The following is a 19,155-nucleotide window of genomic DNA, read 5'->3' as shown; positions in this document are numbered from 1 at the left end:
GCTACTGAACCAAGCCGCCGGTGTTGGTTTCAGTGGTGCGGGGGCTTTTATCGCCCGGCGGCGCTGCCGCGCTAGTGTGGCAGCGCCGGGGGAGGCGGGGTGGATGGTGCCGTTGCAGCGCGCCCAGGCCCCTGCGTTGGGGACCCCGCTGGATTGAGCGCCTCCTTCATCCCCGCAAACCTCGCGCGCATTTTGTTTGGTATTTAGTTAGTGTCTTAGGGTGCGTTCTGAACGTAAGGATGGCGAAGATGTAGGGTGAAATTTGGGTTTTCTCTGAAAGATGTGTGGGGGCCTGGTTGGCTTCTTGAGGGGGCGAGGGATAAAAGAGATAAGGCTTCTCTGATGTGTTGGGTTGTGAGAGGATGTAGGGGTATTTGTATCCTTATTGCTATTACTATGTATTAACTTCTAGTTTTTTTTCTGTGCGGTTATACCGTTTGCTGGAGGATGCGAATGAAGGATGTAAGGCTCATTATATTATTATTATTTTGTTTCTCTTTTTTTTTGTGTGTGTGTTTTTCCGCATTTGCCTGCATGCATGTTGGCTTCGTGTTTGGCGGCATCCTTTCACACACACATACATGATGGTGTGGCGTGCATGCACACTAACAGCAGCATTCAGTAGCGTCTGTGATAGATTCATTGCGTATCTTGAGTACATGCGTGGAGTACAGTGAGTAGGGTGACTAGGAAATAGTAAAAAAAGAGAAGCAAGAAACAAGCGTTCTTTATTGTTGCGGAAGAGCGTGAGAGAGGCGTGCAAAAGAAAATAAACAGAACAACATCAAATGCCACAGCCGCTGCAGGAGTTGTTGAGGACTAGGCAGGCACTAGAGATCATCCCCGGGGTGCTGTACTTCGCCTCGTTGGGTGAGAAACTGCAGTCGATTAGGGGGCATGGCGCTGCCACGACCTCGTCGTCGTCGGCATTAGCCTCCCGTGCCGCGCTGGCAGCATCGACGGCTGAGTTTCTGGAAGGGCAGCGTCAAACGCCGCAGGAGGAAGAAGGCGGGCACAGAGAGTCACTGCGCGGACTACCTCCCACAGCGCATACAAATGTTTGTTGCATGCGTTCAGATGTCACTCGTTCCGTTCTTTTACGCCAAGTGCTTCAGCTTGACAACAACAGTGACGGCACATATGGCGGCGAGTTTGCGCACGGAGCCTTTTACTTCTCCGTGAACGAGGACCCGTCGTTTCAGTATCGCCCCTTCTTTGCGGACTTTGGGCCGCTGGGGCTGGACGCCGTGACGCGGTTCTCGCGTTGCCTGGAGAGGCTTCTGGAGTGCTGCGTCGCGTACGGTGGGAGCGCCAACAGCAACAGGAGGACAGAGTTTGGGCCGCACAAGTTTCTGAGTGGCAACGGCCTGTGGCACCGCAGGCTGTCCGCGCCGCCCAGCCTCCCCATTGTATTTTGTAGCGGGTTGGACAACCACGAGCGCGCCAATGCGGCGTGCTTGCTTGCCTGCTTTTGCGTGGCCACACTGCGTTGGTCAGCGGCGGCGACATGGCGCGTGTTTGAGTCCCTCTACCCCCCGATCATTCCATTCCGCGACGCGAGCTGCAGTATGTCCATGTTTCCGCTGGTGATATCAGACGTCATCGCAGGCCTGGAAAAAGCCATCGCGTTGGGGTGGTACGACGTCTGCACCTTTGACCTCGCTGAGTACGAGCGACTGCAGCGCTACAACTGTAGTTGGGTCGTGCCACACGCCTTTCTCGCCTTGTCTTCGCCCGACAACCACGTTCCTGAGCGCACCGCCGAGGTGTACGCCAAACTCTTTCAGAAGCTGAAAATAACGCACCTGGTGCGGCTGAACGAGTCGCTCTACCGGCGAGAGACGTTCCTGGCGAACGGGGTGCAGCACTTCGACCTACTGTATGCCGACGGCAGCGTCCCGACCGACGACATCATCAACCGTTTTTTGAATCTTGTGGAGCCAGTTTTGCTGCCGCTGCAGCGGGCGAAAAGTGAACTGGAACGGAGGGTGCGTACGGCGCCGCCGCTGCAGCGGCGTCAAAAAGGCACGCGGCTGCGTCAGCAGGCGGATGCGAGGGCCCACGGCAGGGGAGGTGCGGTTGCGCTGCACTGCCGCGCCGGCCTTGGGCGAACAGGAACGCTGATATGTGTCTACATGATGCGGCACTTTGGACTCACTGCACGGGAAAGCATCGGGTGGATTCGCCTGTGTCGCCCAGGGAGCGTCATGGGCGTGCAGCAGGGATTTCTTGAGAGGCTGGAGCGGCGATTGTCGCGTCCTGTGAGGGACGCCGAAATGCTCTGCGCCGAGCAATCTATACAAGTCTGTTTTTTTTGCCCCGCGGATGCCAGCAGCAACTGTACGTGTCAAATTCATACTCCTCAACAAGTGTCAGTCACGCCCCCCTCGCCTTGGCACCTTGCGGCAGACGTGGAGGAGACGCCAGGTGACACGGCCTCCGCGCCGCCAGGACATCCACGCATGTCCTCCGACGAACGAAGGCTACCAGCAGGCGGAGAGGAAGCACTGCTCGTCCTGCCACGAACTCTACGATCCCTGCGTTTATCCTCCCCCTTATGTCTGACTGCGATGTCGACCATACCCCGCAGAAGGCAGGAGAACAGAGAGGTCAACACGGAGGGGCAGGCAGCGGAGACTGGGGGGATGAAGGGTCGTCACAACAGCTACACCGGCGTTTCCTCATCCCCCTTGTTGCCGTTATCACCTTTGCATTCAGCCGTGTTCACACCGCGGAATTTACCGTCTACGAGGGCCGCAAGCTTCACAGCACCCAACATAAATGCCGGCGAACGTCCTCCACAGCTCCTAAAGGGAGGACACAGACACGCACAGGATGCTGCGGTTAGAGCCAGCGGTAATCATGACATCTCAAGCGTAGACAATGGTCGTTTGTTACGCCGGCCAACTGGGGCTGAGACTTTAGTTGGAAACAGCTCCAACTTCCGGATTTCTCCTGTGAACGGCACCACTGCGCGGGACTTGTGTGTCTCAACGGCCTTGGCAGCTTCCGTCGAATCCACGCCGTCGGTGGCACCACAGATGCAGACGAAACGCCTCATCATAGTTGCCAGGAAAGCTGCAGCTGCAGCCGCAGCAGAAGCCTCATTGACGGACCCCGGCTGGGGAGCGGTCGCGGTGCGGTTAGAGCCATAGGGTGGTGATTACATCCAACTAACCCCCTACTTGTGTTATGTACTTCGTTTACAATTCAAATAGTCATCTTCGTTGCTACACCGTTTTATTTATTTTTTTTATTTTTATTTTTTTTATTTTTTATTACTATTGTGTGTATATATATATATATGCATATATATATCGCTGTGATTCACTGTTTCTCTCCCTTCTTGGGGCACTGGCAACTCGCAGCTGTGTTTTACCTCTTTCTATCTCGCTGCCGTTGTTCCTTCCACGTGTGTTATGTATGTAGATATATATATATATATATATATATATAGGAAAAGAGGGGGAGTCATGACCACGCTTTCAGAAGATGATAAATTGTTGTTTGTGGCGGCGAGGGAGGCGCAGTTGACACGCAATGAGGCGGTGCAAATCATCATGTCGGATGTCCCGCACAACGTGCTGCACGGGGCATTCATTCGGGTTCTCTTAGAGCTGCAAGATCGCCGCGAGGACTACATTGTGGCACGCGTTGGTGCGATTACCACGGGTGAGGTCTACGGTGGCTTCTCCACCAATGCAAACATTAGAACCGATCACTACCTGGTGCTGCAACTGCCACCGCACCTTGCACAAATCAACGGGACGCAGTACCAGTTGAACAGCATCAGCAACTCCGCCATGACGGAGATGGAGTTTGCGCGATGGTTAGAGATGGCACAGGCGTCACCGCCGCCACCGCCGCCACCGCCGTACAACGGCGGCGAGGGGGGGGCGGTAGCTGGGTCGCCGATTCCAACGCGGCAAGAGCTTGTCCATGTCGCCCGGCGTTTGCGTGGCGTTCTTGGCGGCGGGGCACGGCACGGAGCGAGCGTGCACCGTCAGCGGCAGCCCAATCAGGTACAACAGTGCCCGCATCCGCACCTGCACAACGCTATGCCGCCAAACCCCCCAGATGGCGTGCAGCAGGTGCTTTCCACGTCGCAGAGCCAACTCGCACCGCAGTCCGGTAGTAACCATTGCACCTTCGACTCCGCCGAGTTTCCGGCGGACCCGGCCTTCCATAACTGTGCCGTGGCCCAGTTCAAGCGGCAGGGCACCCTGGCCTCGTTGAACGCTGCCACCGCCAGAAACTGTGGCAACCATAGTACTAATAACAATAATAACAGCAGCAGTACTGGCACCAGCGGGGTTGAGGTCAGTGGCAGTGGTGGTCAAAAGCGTTTTTTCCACGGAGGCGCCTCCCCACGACCCCTGTCGCTCCAAGCACACAGTGCCGTGGATCTTACTCTGGCGGAGCAGGAGTTTGAGTTGCCCGATTACCGGCAGATTCGGCAGGATATCATCAACAAAATGAGTCAGACCAGCGTGCTGTTTCCGACAAACATCAATGAGCTGAAGGTTTCACAGCTGCGGCTGACGGAGCGTGACATGATTGAGTACCTGGAGCACGTGCGTGAGGCCATCTTGAGTAAGCAGGACAACTGTGTGGTGTGCATGGACCACGTTCCGACGGTCATTTCACTGCCGTGTCGTCATAAGGTGCTCTGCAGGTTGTGTGCCCCGTCGGTGAGCACTTGCCCTGTGTGCCGCAGCCAACTGTTCGAGCTCTTCGAGCCGAAGGAGATCTAGCAGGGAGGGGACGAGAGGGCAACAATGACAACGACGACAACAAGAGAATTAAAAAACAAAAAAACAAATAGTTGTATACAAAAACAACAACGAGTTTAGAAGATGTGACATGCCACAGCGGGAAGGAAAGCTGCATGCGTGGTGCGTCTTCCTCCTCTCTATCTCTCGGATCTCTCTTTCCAAGCCTTTTTTGCTTCGCCACGGATTCGTTGCCGTTGGTGCCACTATGGATGTTTGCCCTTTTTTCTTTCTTTCGTTTGGCTGGTTGGTTGGCTGGGGCTGCAGACAAAAAGAGGAATGCGTGGGTAAAAGACGGAGGAGGGATGGCAAACGGAGGGAACAGATGTGCTGTTTTCTTGTATTTGTGCCCCCTATGTGGGCGACAGCACGCACATCCACAGACTGAACTCGTTTTCCACCGCGCTCTACACGTTGTGCCTTACATCTGCATGACGCGTCTTTTGCCGGCGGTGCTGCGCTTCGTACTAACTGCGGGGTGGGGGGGTGGGAATAAATGTATGCATTTATATGGTGTCGGTGGGCGGGGGGAAGGAGACGGAAAGAAAAGGAAAGAAATACAAAAAAAAAAAAAGAGAGAGAGAGAGAGAAAAAAAAAAGCTTTCGGAGTAAACTGGTGGGGTGGTAGGCAGTGGTGACGCAGTTACCGCCCACAGCCTTCGGTAGTAACAGGAAGAACATAGTCAACAGTGGCGTGCAGCGTTGGACTTTCTCCTCCGTTTCTCTGCTTCAACTTATTCCATCTGTCTCTGTGGGTGTGGCGCACTTAGTTTCTTCGCACCCCTTGGGGGCCGGCTGGGTCATCCGTGACGACAATCTCACAAGGCAGAGTGCGAGGAGGTAGAAAGGTAGAGAGAGAGAAAGAAAGAGAAAGAGAGAGGCATTGCTCTGCAAGGTGTGCCCTTGTCACTGCGTAGATCACGCGCATTGCGGTTGGACGTACCTTGACGTGGTGAGTTGCATCCACGCATGACGCATGAAAATGGCGGTACCGCTGCTGATCCCGCCGCCACCGCCGCCGCTGCCGTTTTCGCGGCTCCCTCTGACTTCAACGCACCGTCGCTACCAAAAGGGATGGATCCGGTCTACTACGCCCTAAGCCTGCTGCGTCGCCGTCGGCTGGAGGAGTGCATCGCCGTTTCGACGCACTACCTTGCAGTCCTCCACGAAACGATGCTTCAGACGTCGCCGACGCAGCAGCAACAGGCAGCTGGTGGGGCTGAGGCGCTGCGGTTTATCCAGACAAGAGCGCTCATTATGCAAAACTGGTTTGACGAGCTCGATGTGGAGGGCGACGGCGTAGACGAGGTGTTGCTGGATGGGGAGCAGACCGTCGCCTCCACGGCGCATCGCCCCGGCACTTCCCTGCAGCGGCCTGGTCGTTCAGCAGGGATGCGCACTGCAACAGGCATGGCGCAGTGGCGGGACACCGCACGTCCCACTAGTAGTCGCTATGGATATGCGCGACCCGGAACGCAAAGCAGAAAGCGTCCAGGCACAGTCTCCGCGCGCCCATTCACGTCAAGAATGATGCGCATTGGAACGGCGTCCCTGCAGGCTGTCTCTGATGGTCCTCACATTGACGTGCAGAAGTTGAACCTGGAGCAGTACGGTCGGGGGACGCCTGTGGTGGCGAAACTTCTCTGTGACTTTTTGCTGTATGTGGAACACCGGCCGAGGATGGTGCTGGAGCTTGGGAGCATCGCCCTGGAGCGACAGCCAAAGGACTGGTGGTGGATGTCGCGTATGGGGCAGGCGTACTACCGCCTGGGTCTTCTTCGCGAGGCGGAGCGGCAGTTCAAGGCAGCGCTTGCCATTCAAGAGAACGTGGCCGACGTCATGCGGCTCGCCAAGGTGTTTATCAAGATGGATCAACCCCTCACAGCCATGGAGGTGCTTTCTGACGCCTCAGAGAAGAATTGCATGGACCACCAAATTCTTCTCCACATGGCACGTCTGTACGACCAGCTACATGATACAACAAGGTCGTGCCAGTTGTACCGCCGTGTGCTGCAGCTGGACAGCAGCAACGTGGAGGCAATCGCCTGCATTGCGGCGTACATGTTTTACGACAAACAACAACCCGAGGTTGCATTGCGCCTGTACCGTCGTCTGTTGCAAATGGGGGTGCAGACGACGGAGCTCTGGAACAATCTGGGCCTATGCTGCTTTTACAGTTCCCAGTATGACATCGCCCTCAGTTGTTTGCAGCGCGCGATAGCCACTGCAACAGAGGACGGGACGTTGGCTGATGTGTGGTATAACGTTGGGCACGTGGGCATTAGCACCGGTGACTTGGGCCTCGCCCACCGTGCCTTTAAAGTCGCACTCAGCACCAACCCGCACCATGCGGAGGCACTAAACAACCTTGCGGTGCTGAAGCTGCGTATGGGACAGGTGGAGCAGGCCGTGAACGATCTCGCCATGGCCGTCGAGATCTCGCCGGAGCAGCATGAGCCTCTGTACAACTTGGCTCTTCTCTCGTTTAGGGCGGGGAATTTGGGGCGGGCGTACAAACTCCTGGAGCAGGCGTTGGAGGTGTGTCCGGACCACCCGGAGAGCGTTGAGCTCCAGGCAGCACTGCGGACATCGTTAGCGACGCTGTAGCTAGGGATTGTTGCTGCCGTGAACCTGTGTCTTTCTGTCCGCGACTGTCTTGCATGGTGTTGTGGGAGTTGGCATGTATGTACTTGATCCTCCCACCCAATGTTGGTGGGCCTCAAGTATATGAGGCGGGGAATTGAACGGAGAGGAAAGGAAAGGGGTTGGGGAGAGACGCCCACACGTAGGGTGTCATCTCGGAGGGTGTGTGTGTTGTGCCTTGTGGTTTGCCGCCTTGAGTGGGCACAGCAGGGATTAGAAAAAAAGAGGGAAGGTGCTTCTTATTCTGCTCTTACTTGTTGCAGTTGCGTCTTGCTCGTGTGGCTACTGCTGAATTTTCCTTCTTTTTGTGCAGAGAAGCAGCCGAAGTGGGCGGATCGGGGAAGCAGAAAAGGAAGGAAGGAGGGAGGTGATCCCGGACGCAAACAAAAAAAAAAGAGGAAAGAAAGAAAGGAGGAGGAGGAAGACGGTCAACGACATGTATCATGGATCAGAGGAGGAGCTGCGCGCTGCGGAAATGACGGGTCGCGTGTACGACAATTTGTGCACGAGCACGCCTCTAGAGCTGCACGGTATTCGCCAACTGCACACCAGCCACATCGGCGGCGCCTCACTCGACGGGGAGGAGGAGTCGACGTGCGGCAGCCACAACACTTCCACCGCGCAGCCGTCACAGCGGCGACGCGTGGGCGGGGCGCATCCTGCACCGCAGCATATCTCCGGCGTGCACGCCGTGGTGGAGGTGGCGCGGCGGGAATCCGTCCTGCGGCAGTTGTACAACGACAAGCTTCGCGGTAGCATCAGTGCCATTGTAAGTGCCCTCATGAACGAATTGCCGCGAGATCACATCTTCCTGCAGCTTCTGAGTGACCCAGCGACCGAGCAGTACTGTCGCGTACGTGTGGGAGAGGTGGTGGAGAGTTTTCTCTTCTCGGTGCAGGCGCATCAGTACCACAACCTTGCCTCGGAGCTGGCGAAGCGGGAGGTGGAGCTCTTGACGCTCGCCGGGCAGCTGGAGGAGGCGCAGCAGGCGAATGTGAATGCGTCACCACCGGTCAAGTCCTTCAAGACCACCCAAACTGACAACCGCACCGACGCGGGGATGAATACGGAGTACTCCTCCCACCTGGCACGAGGTGAAGGCGATGTGGAACCGACCGAGGCGACGGCGCAGGAGGAACTTATCGCGCTGCTTGAAGATGTGACACGTGAGCATGAGCTCGCAAAGTGTCGTGAATGCCTCTCCGCCCCCACGTCGCTGCTAGAGACTGTGCAGGCGGAGGGAAACTATCGTGACAAGTACGAGTACCTCGCCGATGTTGTGGGTCACCTCTTCCGCTCTGTTCAGGGGCTTGTGGTATACGCAGACGGGTCGCTCAACAGCCTGGAGTCGCTGCGGCACAGCCTCCACGGTGTGTGGAGCTGCGACGACAAGAATGCGGGCGAAGCCGGGGCGCAAGCCGCGTTGCGCCGCACGTCCCTGCCAGCTTCTTCCGTCGCAGCAGGGGGTTGCCCCTCCTCTTCCACCTCCGCCACCGCTGCCACGTCACCCTTGCAGCAACGGGCGGCGATCTTTGAGGAGGAGCGTGCCCGACTAGAGAAGCTGGCGGCACAGTTAAAATACGCGCAGCGTCACTGTGGCGATATTATTGAGAGTCTTGGCAAGTCCCAGATGGAGCTGCAGCGGCAAAGCGATAGTCGTCAGCAGCAGCTGGAGCAACTCCAGCAGCTAGCCGCAAGAAACAATATGCAGGAGTTAAGTAAAGCCCTAAAGGCAAATGAGGAGGCCTTAGTGCGACTCCGTGAGGATATGCAACAGTCTTTTGCTGCCGAACGAGCCCAAATACGGGCGCGAGAAAGGGAATTAGAGCAGCGGTGTGCCCAACAGGCATTTGAACTACAGCAGGTGACAGAAGAGCTGGCGTTAGGGCGGCAACAGCTGCAAAGGGAGGTGGAGGGGCGCTGCAAGGCAGAGCAACGGATGCAGATAGCGGAGCAATCGGTAGCTGAGGCGCGGCAGCAATGTGGTGTCACTGTTTCAGAGCTTCACCGTGACCTTGAGGCTGAGAAGGACGCACTGCAGGAAACACTGCGCAAGGTGCAAGTAGAGCTCATCGCACGCCACGCGGAGGCGGTGTGTGCGCGGCAGGAAAGTATTGCGCTAGATGCCCATGTCACAAAAATGCAATTTTTGCTGGTACACGGCTACGAACGTGCTGCAGCAGAGCAGCACTATTCCCTGTTGCTGGCACAGGAGGCGGTCCGGCACGCGAAGACGCAGGCTGCGGCGGAGCAGAAGGCGCTGCGGGAGCAGGAGTCAACCGTGCAGCAGTGCTACGAGGATCTTCGTTTCCTGCTGGAGTGTATGCGGGAGGATGACTACAAGGCGGAATTGCAGCAACGCGAGGAGGAGGCTGACACGGAGGCACGTCGATGCCGCGTCTTTGTTGATAAGAATATCGATGGTAGCCGTGTAGATAAGAAGAATGGAGATTGCAGCGATGGGGCTCATGACAAGGTTGCAGAGGAGGAGGTGGTGGAGGTGGAGGCCGGTGGTCGGACGCAGGCGCTGCTTCACCGCTACAGCACGCCAAAGACACTCACTGGCGTTGTCACTGCCCTACAAAATGCCTACGAAACGGTGCAGCGTCATCAGCGATACATGCAGAGCACGGTGGACGCTGCAAGCATGCGTGAGCGGCAGCTGCAGCAGGAGGGTGACACGTTGCGCGTGCGGCTGGAACAGCTGACGGCTGACTACGAGCAGCAGCAGGCGAAGTTCAAGCAGCTGTGGAACGCGCAAGCGATGTGGGAGCGACAAGATACCCTAAAGGGGTTGCTTGCAAAGCAAGAGGCGCTGTTAGCCACCGTGAACGTGGAACGCGAGGCACTGCAGGTACGGTGGTCCGCGCTTAGCGAAGAGTACCAGGCCCTGGAGCGCCGTAATTCGCAGCTGCACGAGCGATGTGCAGTGAAGGAGGCGGAGAACGCGCGACTGTTGGGGTACCTGCGAGCCAAGCAGATGACATCCGCGTCGTCGTCGTCGTCGTCACCGCCGTCCTTGCAGCAGCCGCAGTTGCCATCGACAGAGGTTTTGCACGAGACACCTGCCGACGGCGCAGCGGGATCGTCAGTTCGGCTCGCGGCGGAGCGAACGCCGGAGGAGAAGGCAGCGCTGGGCAACTCGCCAGAGGCGCGGCGGACAGAGACGCACACGCTGCCTAGACACCGCGGCTCACGGGGATCGTCCAGTGCCCCAGGTCTCAGCGGGCACGCACAGACGCCATGCAGCAGCGTGCTGGAGGAGGAGGTCGGCGTCGGTCATAGTGCAATGGGGGTGGTGATTCCACTCGGACAACTCTCACGCGATCGAGGTGCGTGGCGCCCGGTCTGCCGTCCTGGGAGCAGCGCCCCTGCGGCAGCCACCCCCACCGCAGCTGGGAGTGCGGAGGTGGGAGAGGGAATGGATGGTGCAAATTGAAGGGATTAGAATAGATGCCATGTGTGGCGTCGGTGAAATGCGAGGGATACGTGATATTATATATATATATATATATATATATAGGTATACATAGATAGAGGGGGAGATGCTGCGTGGATTGCCGTGTTGAGGTGGTGGTCATGGCTCTATTGGGCTGTTCCCCTCCCCTCACCTCACCTCACCTTTTCCGCATATGCGCCCATATACGTGCGTACATGCATTTTTATTCTTTACTTTTATTTGTACTTTTTTTGTATGCAGAACGAAGCACGCAGGAAAAGAAAAACAAAACACACACAAAGGAGTGTCGAATGAATCGTGCCAGCTCTGCTTGCAGCCTTCTCCTCTGGGTGTCTTTTTGTGATGTTTTGGCTTTGATGTTTTTTCCAAGTTGTCTGCCTTATTTTTTGTTCTCATTGTTTTGCTTTTTTGCTGGGGGGGGGTCGCATGTAAAACAGACGTGAAGGAGAGAAGTAAGAAGAAAGGAAGAGGAAGAGGAAGAGAAGTGGGGCAAGATACATATGCCCTCCGCCTCCACGTTCCGCGTCGAACCGCAGGAGCAGAAGGGCGGACAGGCTGCCGTGGCGTGGGAGAGCACCCGCGCCTACCTGGACCACGCGTGCGTCCCGCTGCTGATGGAGGCGATGGCCGCCGTCTCGCGTGCGCGTCCTGATGACCCGATTGACTACATTGCCCACTACCTGCTGCAGCACAACCCGAATCGCCACAGCTTGAACTCAACTTCCGGGCGGCGACCCACATGAGATGCGGCGCAAACTCCCCACCCCGTTTTTTTTCTTTGTTTTTGTTGTATCGGTGTGTCCCTCCCCCCATTGTTTTTTGTTGTATTCTTCTCGCGCTGCATCCCTCATACATGATGCAACTCCACGCCGTCGCACTGCTCCGCGTCCCACCCGTCACTGCCTCGTACGCACTTTCTCTCTCTCTCTCTCTGTGTGTGTGTGTGTGTATTTCTTAATTCGTGCGTGCGTGCGTGCATACACATGCGGCTGTGGGTAGTGTTTTGCGTCTTGTACTGCTGGCATTATTCCTCCCGCGCAGGCGTACACAGGCACTGCCCCACCCGCGGGGCGGCCACTATATAAAATTATCACCTGTAAAATCTGTCCTTGCGAGGACACGTGTGTGTATACGTACATAGTTGGCGTGTGAATTGGGTTGTTGTTGTTTTTTTTTATCTTTTGCTCGCATTTGCGCTTTGGTGGGGTGGCAGGAGAGAAAAGAAGCACACACACACATACAAAAGAAAAAAAACGCACACACAGCAGGGAAGGCTGGAGAGTAAATAGTTATGCGCATGTCCTCTCAAACGGGCGCGTCTGCCACCGCCGCACAGACAACGAATGCCACGCTGGTGGCAACCGTCTTCCAGCACAGCCTAGACGACCTGCTCCTCACGGCAACGCGGCAACGCACAATGAGCCCGCTGCGTGACGCGGTGCAGTCTGCACGCATTAAGGGCTTCACTGCGGAGGACATCTTTCACACATTTGTCCTTGCTTGTGACATGCTGCATGGTAGACGGCAGTATCGCGCGCTTCTCATGCAGAGTCTCAGTGACTTGGGTAAAATAGCCTCGCTGCGAATGTTACCCACGTCATGCAGCGTTGTTCATATTGTCTGTCACCTTGTACAGAAGCTGCTTGGGCGTGCGTTGAGCGGTAATGTCAACCTGTTGCAGGGTGGTCTTCGCAGCACAACGGTGTGGGAACGGACTGGCATGGATAGTCTTTCCAATACCTTGATATTGGAAAGAATGGCTCCGCCGGATGCGGAGTTGCGTGAGGGGTCTTTTTCTGCGACTCTTGGTAGTAGCGAGGCCGCGATGGATGCGCAGCCACCAGACGAAGAGCTGCAGATGCGCATCTTGCAGACACTCATGGCATACCTGTCGGCCTGTGAACTCGGGAATGCCGCGCTGTCGGATATTATTAGTATTATCTTCATTATGTACATGCAGGCAGCACCTGAGTCCCTAGTGGAGGCGACGTGTGCGGCCACCATTGAGGAACGCACGCAGGCGTTGCTTCGTTGCCTGCGTAGTGGTGGAGATGCCAAGCAGGTGGAGGACGACAATGCTGCCTTCACGGCGCAGATTCAGGCTGTGGCTTACGCTAAGGATGTGTGTGCGCTCTGCTCTGGTGCCGCGCCCAAGTGGCTGAAGCTAGACCTGCAGCGTAACAGCTTCACGGGGCCACCGGATGTTAGCGCTGTGGCCGCGGTGACACCACCACGTCGACTACGTCTCCTGCTTTTGCGAACGCTGATTACCCACTTTGCGGAGGGTGAACGGATTACTTCATTGCATGAGACCAGCGTCTTTCTCACGCAGCTGCTTAACGAGGACGTGGTGTCTGTGGTGCTAGGTCGTGGAATGCGATTGGCTCCGAACGCGCAGCGACCGCTCGGTGAGACGAATTTAGAGCATCTGGAGGAAATGAGCCTGGTGGACCTTGTTTCCTTCACAGATGAACGCCCAGACGCTGAGGAGTTTTCTCTAATGCAGCAGCTTGGGGTCGTGGTGCTATCCAAGGCGCTACCGGTGATGCGGCACGCCATGCCGATACTCCTGCGCCACCACGTGGTGCTTGTGAAACTCTGCACTGAGGAGGACACCGGGGAGGTTGGGGAGAACGCTCAGCACATGGCGGTGGTGCTGACGTTGTGGCGAAAGGCCATTGCGGACCATGAGCTCCTGCAGCAGCTGCTTCTGCTTACCGTTTCCAGTAGTGTCTTGCTTCCAACTAGGCTTTCAACCGCCTCACTACCGGGGCCAACATCATCACAGCGGCCAAACAACAATCAACAACGAGCGCCGCTTACACGGCGACAAACACGCGCGTCTGAAGATGACGCTGCACCCATGTTACTGGAACCCTTTCCCGACCGTGATGATGTGACGGCGGAAAGCGCCAACGGCATGTACCCCTTTGCAGACCTGGTCACTCTCACTGCAGAACTTCTCTCTGACATCATTATTGCCTCGGAGGGGATGCTGAATCTGGATCATCTCAAGGCGACCAAGGATAGGGGTTGTCCCGCTGCCGCTGCTGCGAGTGTTGTGGAAGGTGAGAACCTCCGTGGGGCCCTCTCCATCGCTTTTTCTCGCCCCTTGCAGCTTTCGAGTACAGTCAAGATGGCGAAGGATCGGGAAAACGGTGAAGGCTCCTCACAGTTGCGTGTGCTGGCAAACGGTACGGAGGAGCGGCATCCGGCGACGGGGCAGGCGGCTGACGTGCTTAGCTTCCTTACAATGTTCACGCAGAGCTTTGCCCGGGTGGTGGAGGCGTCACGGCTTGGGGATGCCATGAGTGCGGTGCATAGTCGTGCCGCCTACGCCGACGCGCAGGCGGCGGTGACGGCCCTTTTCATCTCGCTGCACTCTTCGCTCCTGCGCTGCTTTGGCCTTGCAGCCCAGCACCTTCAGGGGGATGACGTGATTCACATGATCCTCAAGGGCATCACGCACCTCGTGCAGACCTCCTGCAACCTTGACTTACCTGCCCAGCGTGACAGTTATCTGCAGATTTTTGTGACCCGACTCTGCATGCCGACCTCGCGGCCTCTCTTGGAAGGCGAGGCGATGAGGACGCATCAGAGGAAGCACGTTGCAGAGGAGTCCACGTCACCCGCACAACCAACCGGATCTCCGTCGCTTGCAGGACGTGGTAGAAAGTCGCCAGGTAAGATGACACCGAAAAAGCATCCTTCCACTGCCGCCGCCGCTGCCGCCCTGCATCGGTCGCTAGAGGGACTGCAGGATAAGTTTTACGTTCTAAACTGTGTGATCTCCGTTGCAAACTCCATGGGTGCCTCCCTTGGCGAGGGGTGGCGGCCTGTGGCCTCCTGCCTACTGTTGACAGAACCCCTCCTAAAGGAAGTTCATCGCCTGCTGGAGCAGCAACAGCGGCAGTCACAGTATGACGCTGTGGACGACATTGCGCTTCAGGATATCTCGCGAAATGCAGATCGCGTCCGCGATGCGTTGCATCTTCTCTTTATTCACACCGCGTTGCTGCCAGACGGGGTGGCGTTGGATGGCCTTTTGAAGAGCTTTGTCACGGAGACCTGCCGCCGGCCCGCGTCCAGATACATGCTCTCACTACGCATGAGCAGTGAATGTTGCGCGCTGGCACTCCTGACGGTTGCAGCCTGTCGTCCAGATGTCTCGCTTGCACTGCTGCGGCGGCTGTGGAGTACGGTGAAGGAGCTTTATATGCACGTATTTGACCCTGTAAATCTTGTGGAGTTTGTCGACGCCTGTCGTCATTCCGACGGTGCGATGGAGACGGCAGCAGGAGTGCTAGAAAGACTTGTGGAGGATGTGGCGGTTATGACAGCGCAGCTCTGCCTGCGCGTCAGCAGCAGCGTTGATGAAATGAAGGTGGAAAAACGTGAAGGTCAGCTACAGCAGCGGCTGCGGCTAGGAGGGGAAAAGGGGGGGGTGCTGGGGTTGCGGTTTGCGGCGGGGCCGTATGCCACGGCAGCTCTAGTGGTGCGGCTGACGTCCTTATTTCCGTCACCCGCGCAAATTCAGCAGAACCTGTCTCTCACAGGTTTTCTTACATGCCACACGAGCAAGGCGGCGGAGGCGGATACCCAGACAGAGCGAAGGGAACTTCTTGCCGCGCCAACAGAACTCCTCGCCACGATTTACGGAAACCTGCAGCAATCTCAGCAACGGCGGGAAGAACCGCAGGGAAATGCAGCAGAGTTGGCCACACACGTTGGTGAGGCTGTCGAGCCCGTGACACGTGGGGCCGCCCTGGTGGTCTTGAAGGAGGTGTTGAAGCTTGTCCAGGGCTTTGGCGAGGAGCTGCGCGGGGCGGCGTGGGAGCATCTGCTGCGTCTTATTCGACACACCGCCGCGCCATCCGGGACGAGGTGGAACCCCGCCCCCACCACCGCCCCTCTGGCGAGTGTAAAGCAGAGCATCGGCATCGCCTTCCGCGCGCTGGAGACGATCCAGCACTCATGCATCACGAGCCTGGACGACGAGGGACTGCGGCAGCTCATCCGCTGCGGTGGGGCCTTTATGACGCATCATTTTCCTGGCTTTGAGCATCGCCTCAACATCAACCTTAGTGCTGTCCAGCTGTTGTGGTCCATCGCCGACTATGTCGTCTCCAGAACGATGGGGGATGGCAGGAATGACGATCTTCTTTGGTGTACGTTGTTGATGCAGCTCTACGACGGCTGCCTTGACGTGCGCCCCGAGGTGCGGCAGAGTGCCCTCAAGACCCTCTTTTCACTTCTGCAGACGTACGGTGGACGCCTCTCTGCGGAGTGCTGGCGATGTGTGTTGATCGCCGTCTTGACACCGCTGATGGGCATCGCTGTGCAGGCTGCCGCCACCTGTGCAACTAATGCAGATATCTCAACTGCACCAGGTGTATCGTGCTCCCGTCACAGCTCTGCTATCTCACAGCAGGCACGACGCAGGTCGTCTGAGACGGACTTGACATCGCTCAGTGAACCTGCATACGTTCGGTACGGTGGATACACCAGTGAAGAGGACTTCTGTATTTCTAGGCTTTTGGCGCACCTCGAGGAGCAGCCCGCTCGGTTTGAGGACATGCGTGTAACGATCATGGATGCGGTGTGTCGTGTGTTTGCTTCCCACTATCAGGAGATGCATGTCGTCCTCGTTTTGAACTGCAGTGAAACGCAGCGGCGCACGGACGGGGAGATGCTGCTGCGGGAGACACTCTCGCTCTTTATTGAGCTCTGCAGGGCGTCTCGGTTTGTGGCACAGACCACAAGTGGGGAGAACGCCGCACTCTCCGCTGTACGTGCGTTGCATGTCTTGATGACGGCATCCAGCAACGCGCTCTTGACTGAGAACGAGTTGGAGGCTGCGTGGATTGCGACAGAACAACTTCTGCACGGCGGCAGCGACACTGCAGGCACGTGGCCTAAGCAGTGCACTGCAGCTGTGGTGGCCACCATTGTGGCCTCACTGGGCGACGTAGTAGCGATGCGGATGACGGGAAGGACACAACGCCTGCAGCAGCAGCAGCAACAACAACAACAACAACACGGCCCAACAACTGCGGTAGGTCCGACAGCAACTGTAACCATGTCTCCAACATTTTTTGAGCAGCTGCGTCACGTTTTTTCTTCCAACTCACTCGACGTGAGTGGTGGCAGCAGGGGGCAGCATGACTACTTTCCTCATTACCTGCGCATCGTGCAGGAGTGTCTGACCTCTCCCGCTGTCACGGAGTCGTACTTCTTCCCTGGCAAGGTGCAGACGGCAGTCATTGGGGCCTGGAAGATGCTTTGGCCAGCGCTCAATGCGCACGAGCGGGACGCCGTCATAAACGTTGCGCTGCAGCAGTTTCCCACACGTGCCGCGGTAATGGCGTTTGTTACGCAACGTGTAAACTCGAAAGGTAAAAAGGGAGGATCGACGACGGAAACCCGAGCTGTGGGGGTAAGACCAACAGAATCAGCATCTCTTCAAGAGGAGAAACCATGCCCGCGCCAACTCTCCTTGTCTGAGTCACTGCCGCCTGGATCTCATCCCAGTTTTCTCTTGGCTCTCATGGACTTCTTCTGCACCGTTGCCGATGAGGTGGCGAGGGAAGCGGTGCAGCAACAAGACACCCACTTCAATGCAGCACCCGCCGTGGTGCGAGCGGCTGGTGTATTGCTGCTGCTCGAGTATGCCTCGCCCGCGCTGCTCGCAGCGCCCGGTCCAGGCGTGCTGTTTCACGCCCCACCCCACTTCTTTGATAGGGCAGAGCGATGCCTCACGTCTTTTCTTGGGGATATTCTCTGTGGTGGGGCCTCAGCCCCCGCGCCCACACCGCCACCACCACCACCACCAGAAGCAGCGATGCGACCAACGATGATGCACGCCCTTTCTGCCTCTTTGTCAGCGCACCGTCGTGAGGGCCTGTTGGCGTTCGCTTCCGTGTTTTCTTCGCTGGTTTCTCTTGCCGACACGCAGCTCGGTGCCACCGGGGAGAGGGAGCCACAGGGGGTTTCCACCTACAACGAGGCCCCCGAACACCTGCGGGGGGCGTTGCAGCGCCTTGAAAGGTTTGTGTTGCTGCTAAGCGAGTTTCTCTCAACCGTTGTTCGCCAGTCAGGGGACATGACCTCTGCAACAGAGTTGCTTGCGGTGCTTGTGCCCGCCTCGTCACTGGAGCCCCCGCCTTTAGCTACCATCGCGAAGCGCAGTCTGGACGTGCTACGCCGCTGGTCGTTGTCATCATCGTCGTCGTCGTCGTTGTCACGCGAGGTGAGTTTCGTGAAGGATCAGAAACAAGACTGCATGCCTGCGGCTGCGCCGCCGTCCTCGCGGCAGGAGGAGGAGGGTGATGCCGACAAAGATGCCATACGGTGGCCAATGCCAAACGCATCAACGGCCTCGGCAGCTGCCGTGGCGGCATCTGGTGCCGCCTTTTTGGAAGGAGAGGAGTTGAGTGGTCAGCTGAAGAGCCTGGCACGGGCGTCGATGGGGGCCCGCAACCGGGCAGTGCTTCGAAGGTTTCGTGCCCACCCCACCAATGAGGAGCTGCGGCAGATGATGAAGACAGCCCTGCGGACCATTATACTTCTGTACCCATCCGGTCTCGCGACCCAGCAGCCACAACCAAAGCGTCACCTGCCTGGGATGCTGCCAGCAAGTAGGGACCACCACTCTGTGTCTGCCGATGACACGGAGGAGGGAAGGGAGTTGCTGCAGGGTGACCTGGTGGAACTGGCCCACCTTGTCGAGCTCACCGGTGAGGATGAGGAGTTCCGCTGTTTGCTGTCAAGAGCAATGTTGGGTATTTGTGCCTCTCTCGGCTTTTCCTCTTCGACGTGACGATAATTACGATTTGCCGCTTGCGAGCCTGTTCTGCGGGAGAGGAAATGGGATTGCGGGAGGTGGGGGGTTGCCCTAATCATGTCTAGTCTTTTTTTTTACATTGATTCTTGTGCGTGTGCGTATATGCAATATTTTTTTCCCGTTTTGCTTCTGCGTTCAATGAAAGGTGTTGGTCTCAGTGTGATGGGGAGCTCGCATCGGAGAACCATGTCTGCGCGCAGCCGCACATGCACCTTAGTCTGTGGTCGATGCTTTCTGCTCTTGCGATGCCTGCTTTGCGCCCACGCTGCCAGCAGGAGGGTTCTTTCTCTCACACGCACTCTCTATCTCTATCTCTCTCTTTATCTCTCTCGCATTCACAAAAAGAGAGGAGGAAGAAAAGAAAAGACGCACATCACCGGTTACCGTTGGGTAGCGAAGCGAAAGAAGCAAAAAAAAAAAAAGCAGCGGCAGCAGAA

The 19,155-nt window shown here is 57.0% G+C and overlaps 5 protein-coding genes across 5 annotated transcripts, besides 12 other annotated features; all 5 read left to right on the top strand.

The window, feature by feature from the left end:
- Window positions 1-788: 788 nt before the first annotated feature.
- TraAM80_02240 (tyrosine phosphatase) lies at window positions 789-3,155 on the top strand (the record flags this gene model as incomplete). The annotated part of the gene is made up of 1 exon (XM_029379251.1): window positions 789-3,155. The coding sequence occupies one exon, from the start codon at window positions 789-791 to the stop codon at window positions 3,153-3,155; it is 2,367 nt and encodes a 788-aa protein (XP_029240933.1).
- Window positions 3,156-3,238: 83 nt separating this feature from the next.
- Window positions 3,239-3,318: a sequence feature (A-rich).
- A 111-nt stretch (window positions 3,319-3,429) lies between these two features.
- Window positions 3,430-3,456: a microsatellite.
- Window positions 3,457-3,473: 17 nt separating this feature from the next.
- Window positions 3,474-4,754, top strand: TraAM80_02239 (uncharacterized protein; the record flags this gene model as incomplete). The annotated part of the gene is made up of 1 exon (XM_029379250.1): window positions 3,474-4,754. The coding sequence occupies one exon, from the start codon at window positions 3,474-3,476 to the stop codon at window positions 4,752-4,754; it is 1,281 nt and encodes a 426-aa protein (XP_029240932.1).
- A 559-nt stretch (window positions 4,755-5,313) lies between these two features.
- Window positions 5,314-5,372: a microsatellite.
- A 242-nt stretch (window positions 5,373-5,614) lies between these two features.
- Window positions 5,615-5,651: a microsatellite.
- A 90-nt stretch (window positions 5,652-5,741) lies between these two features.
- On the top strand, window positions 5,742-7,379 carry TraAM80_02238 (uncharacterized protein; the record flags this gene model as incomplete). The annotated part of the gene is made up of 1 exon (XM_029379249.1): window positions 5,742-7,379. The coding sequence occupies one exon, from the start codon at window positions 5,742-5,744 to the stop codon at window positions 7,377-7,379; it is 1,638 nt and encodes a 545-aa protein (XP_029240931.1).
- A 129-nt stretch (window positions 7,380-7,508) lies between these two features.
- Window positions 7,509-7,535: a microsatellite.
- Window positions 7,536-7,796: 261 nt separating this feature from the next.
- Window positions 7,797-7,840: a microsatellite.
- An 11-nt stretch (window positions 7,841-7,851) lies between these two features.
- On the top strand, window positions 7,852-10,854 carry TraAM80_02237 (uncharacterized protein; the record flags this gene model as incomplete). The annotated part of the gene is made up of 1 exon (XM_029379248.1): window positions 7,852-10,854. One exon carries the CDS (start codon window positions 7,852-7,854, stop codon window positions 10,852-10,854), a length of 3,003 nt encoding a protein of 1,000 aa, XP_029240930.1.
- A 53-nt stretch (window positions 10,855-10,907) lies between these two features.
- Window positions 10,908-10,937: a microsatellite.
- A 75-nt stretch (window positions 10,938-11,012) lies between these two features.
- Window positions 11,013-11,038: a microsatellite.
- A 278-nt stretch (window positions 11,039-11,316) lies between these two features.
- Window positions 11,317-11,363: a microsatellite.
- A 425-nt stretch (window positions 11,364-11,788) lies between these two features.
- Window positions 11,789-11,808: a microsatellite.
- Window positions 11,808-11,824: a microsatellite.
- Window positions 11,825-12,166: 342 nt separating this feature from the next.
- Window positions 12,167-18,694, top strand: TraAM80_02236 (uncharacterized protein; the record flags this gene model as incomplete). The annotated part of the gene is made up of 1 exon (XM_029379247.1): window positions 12,167-18,694. One exon carries the CDS (start codon window positions 12,167-12,169, stop codon window positions 18,692-18,694), a length of 6,528 nt encoding a protein of 2,175 aa, XP_029240929.1.
- A 305-nt stretch (window positions 18,695-18,999) lies between these two features.
- Window positions 19,000-19,049: a sequence feature (GA-rich).
- Window positions 19,050-19,155: the final 106 nt, after the last annotated feature.

Source organism: Trypanosoma rangeli, assembly GCF_003719475.1.
Source record: "Trypanosoma rangeli strain AM80 chromosome Unknown Tra_15.4_contig_00049, whole genome shotgun sequence".
Taxonomy (NCBI): Eukaryota; Euglenozoa; class Kinetoplastea; order Trypanosomatida; family Trypanosomatidae; genus Trypanosoma; species Trypanosoma rangeli.
Note: the sequence above shows the minus strand (reverse complement) of the source record. Positions and strands in the feature narration are given on the sequence as shown.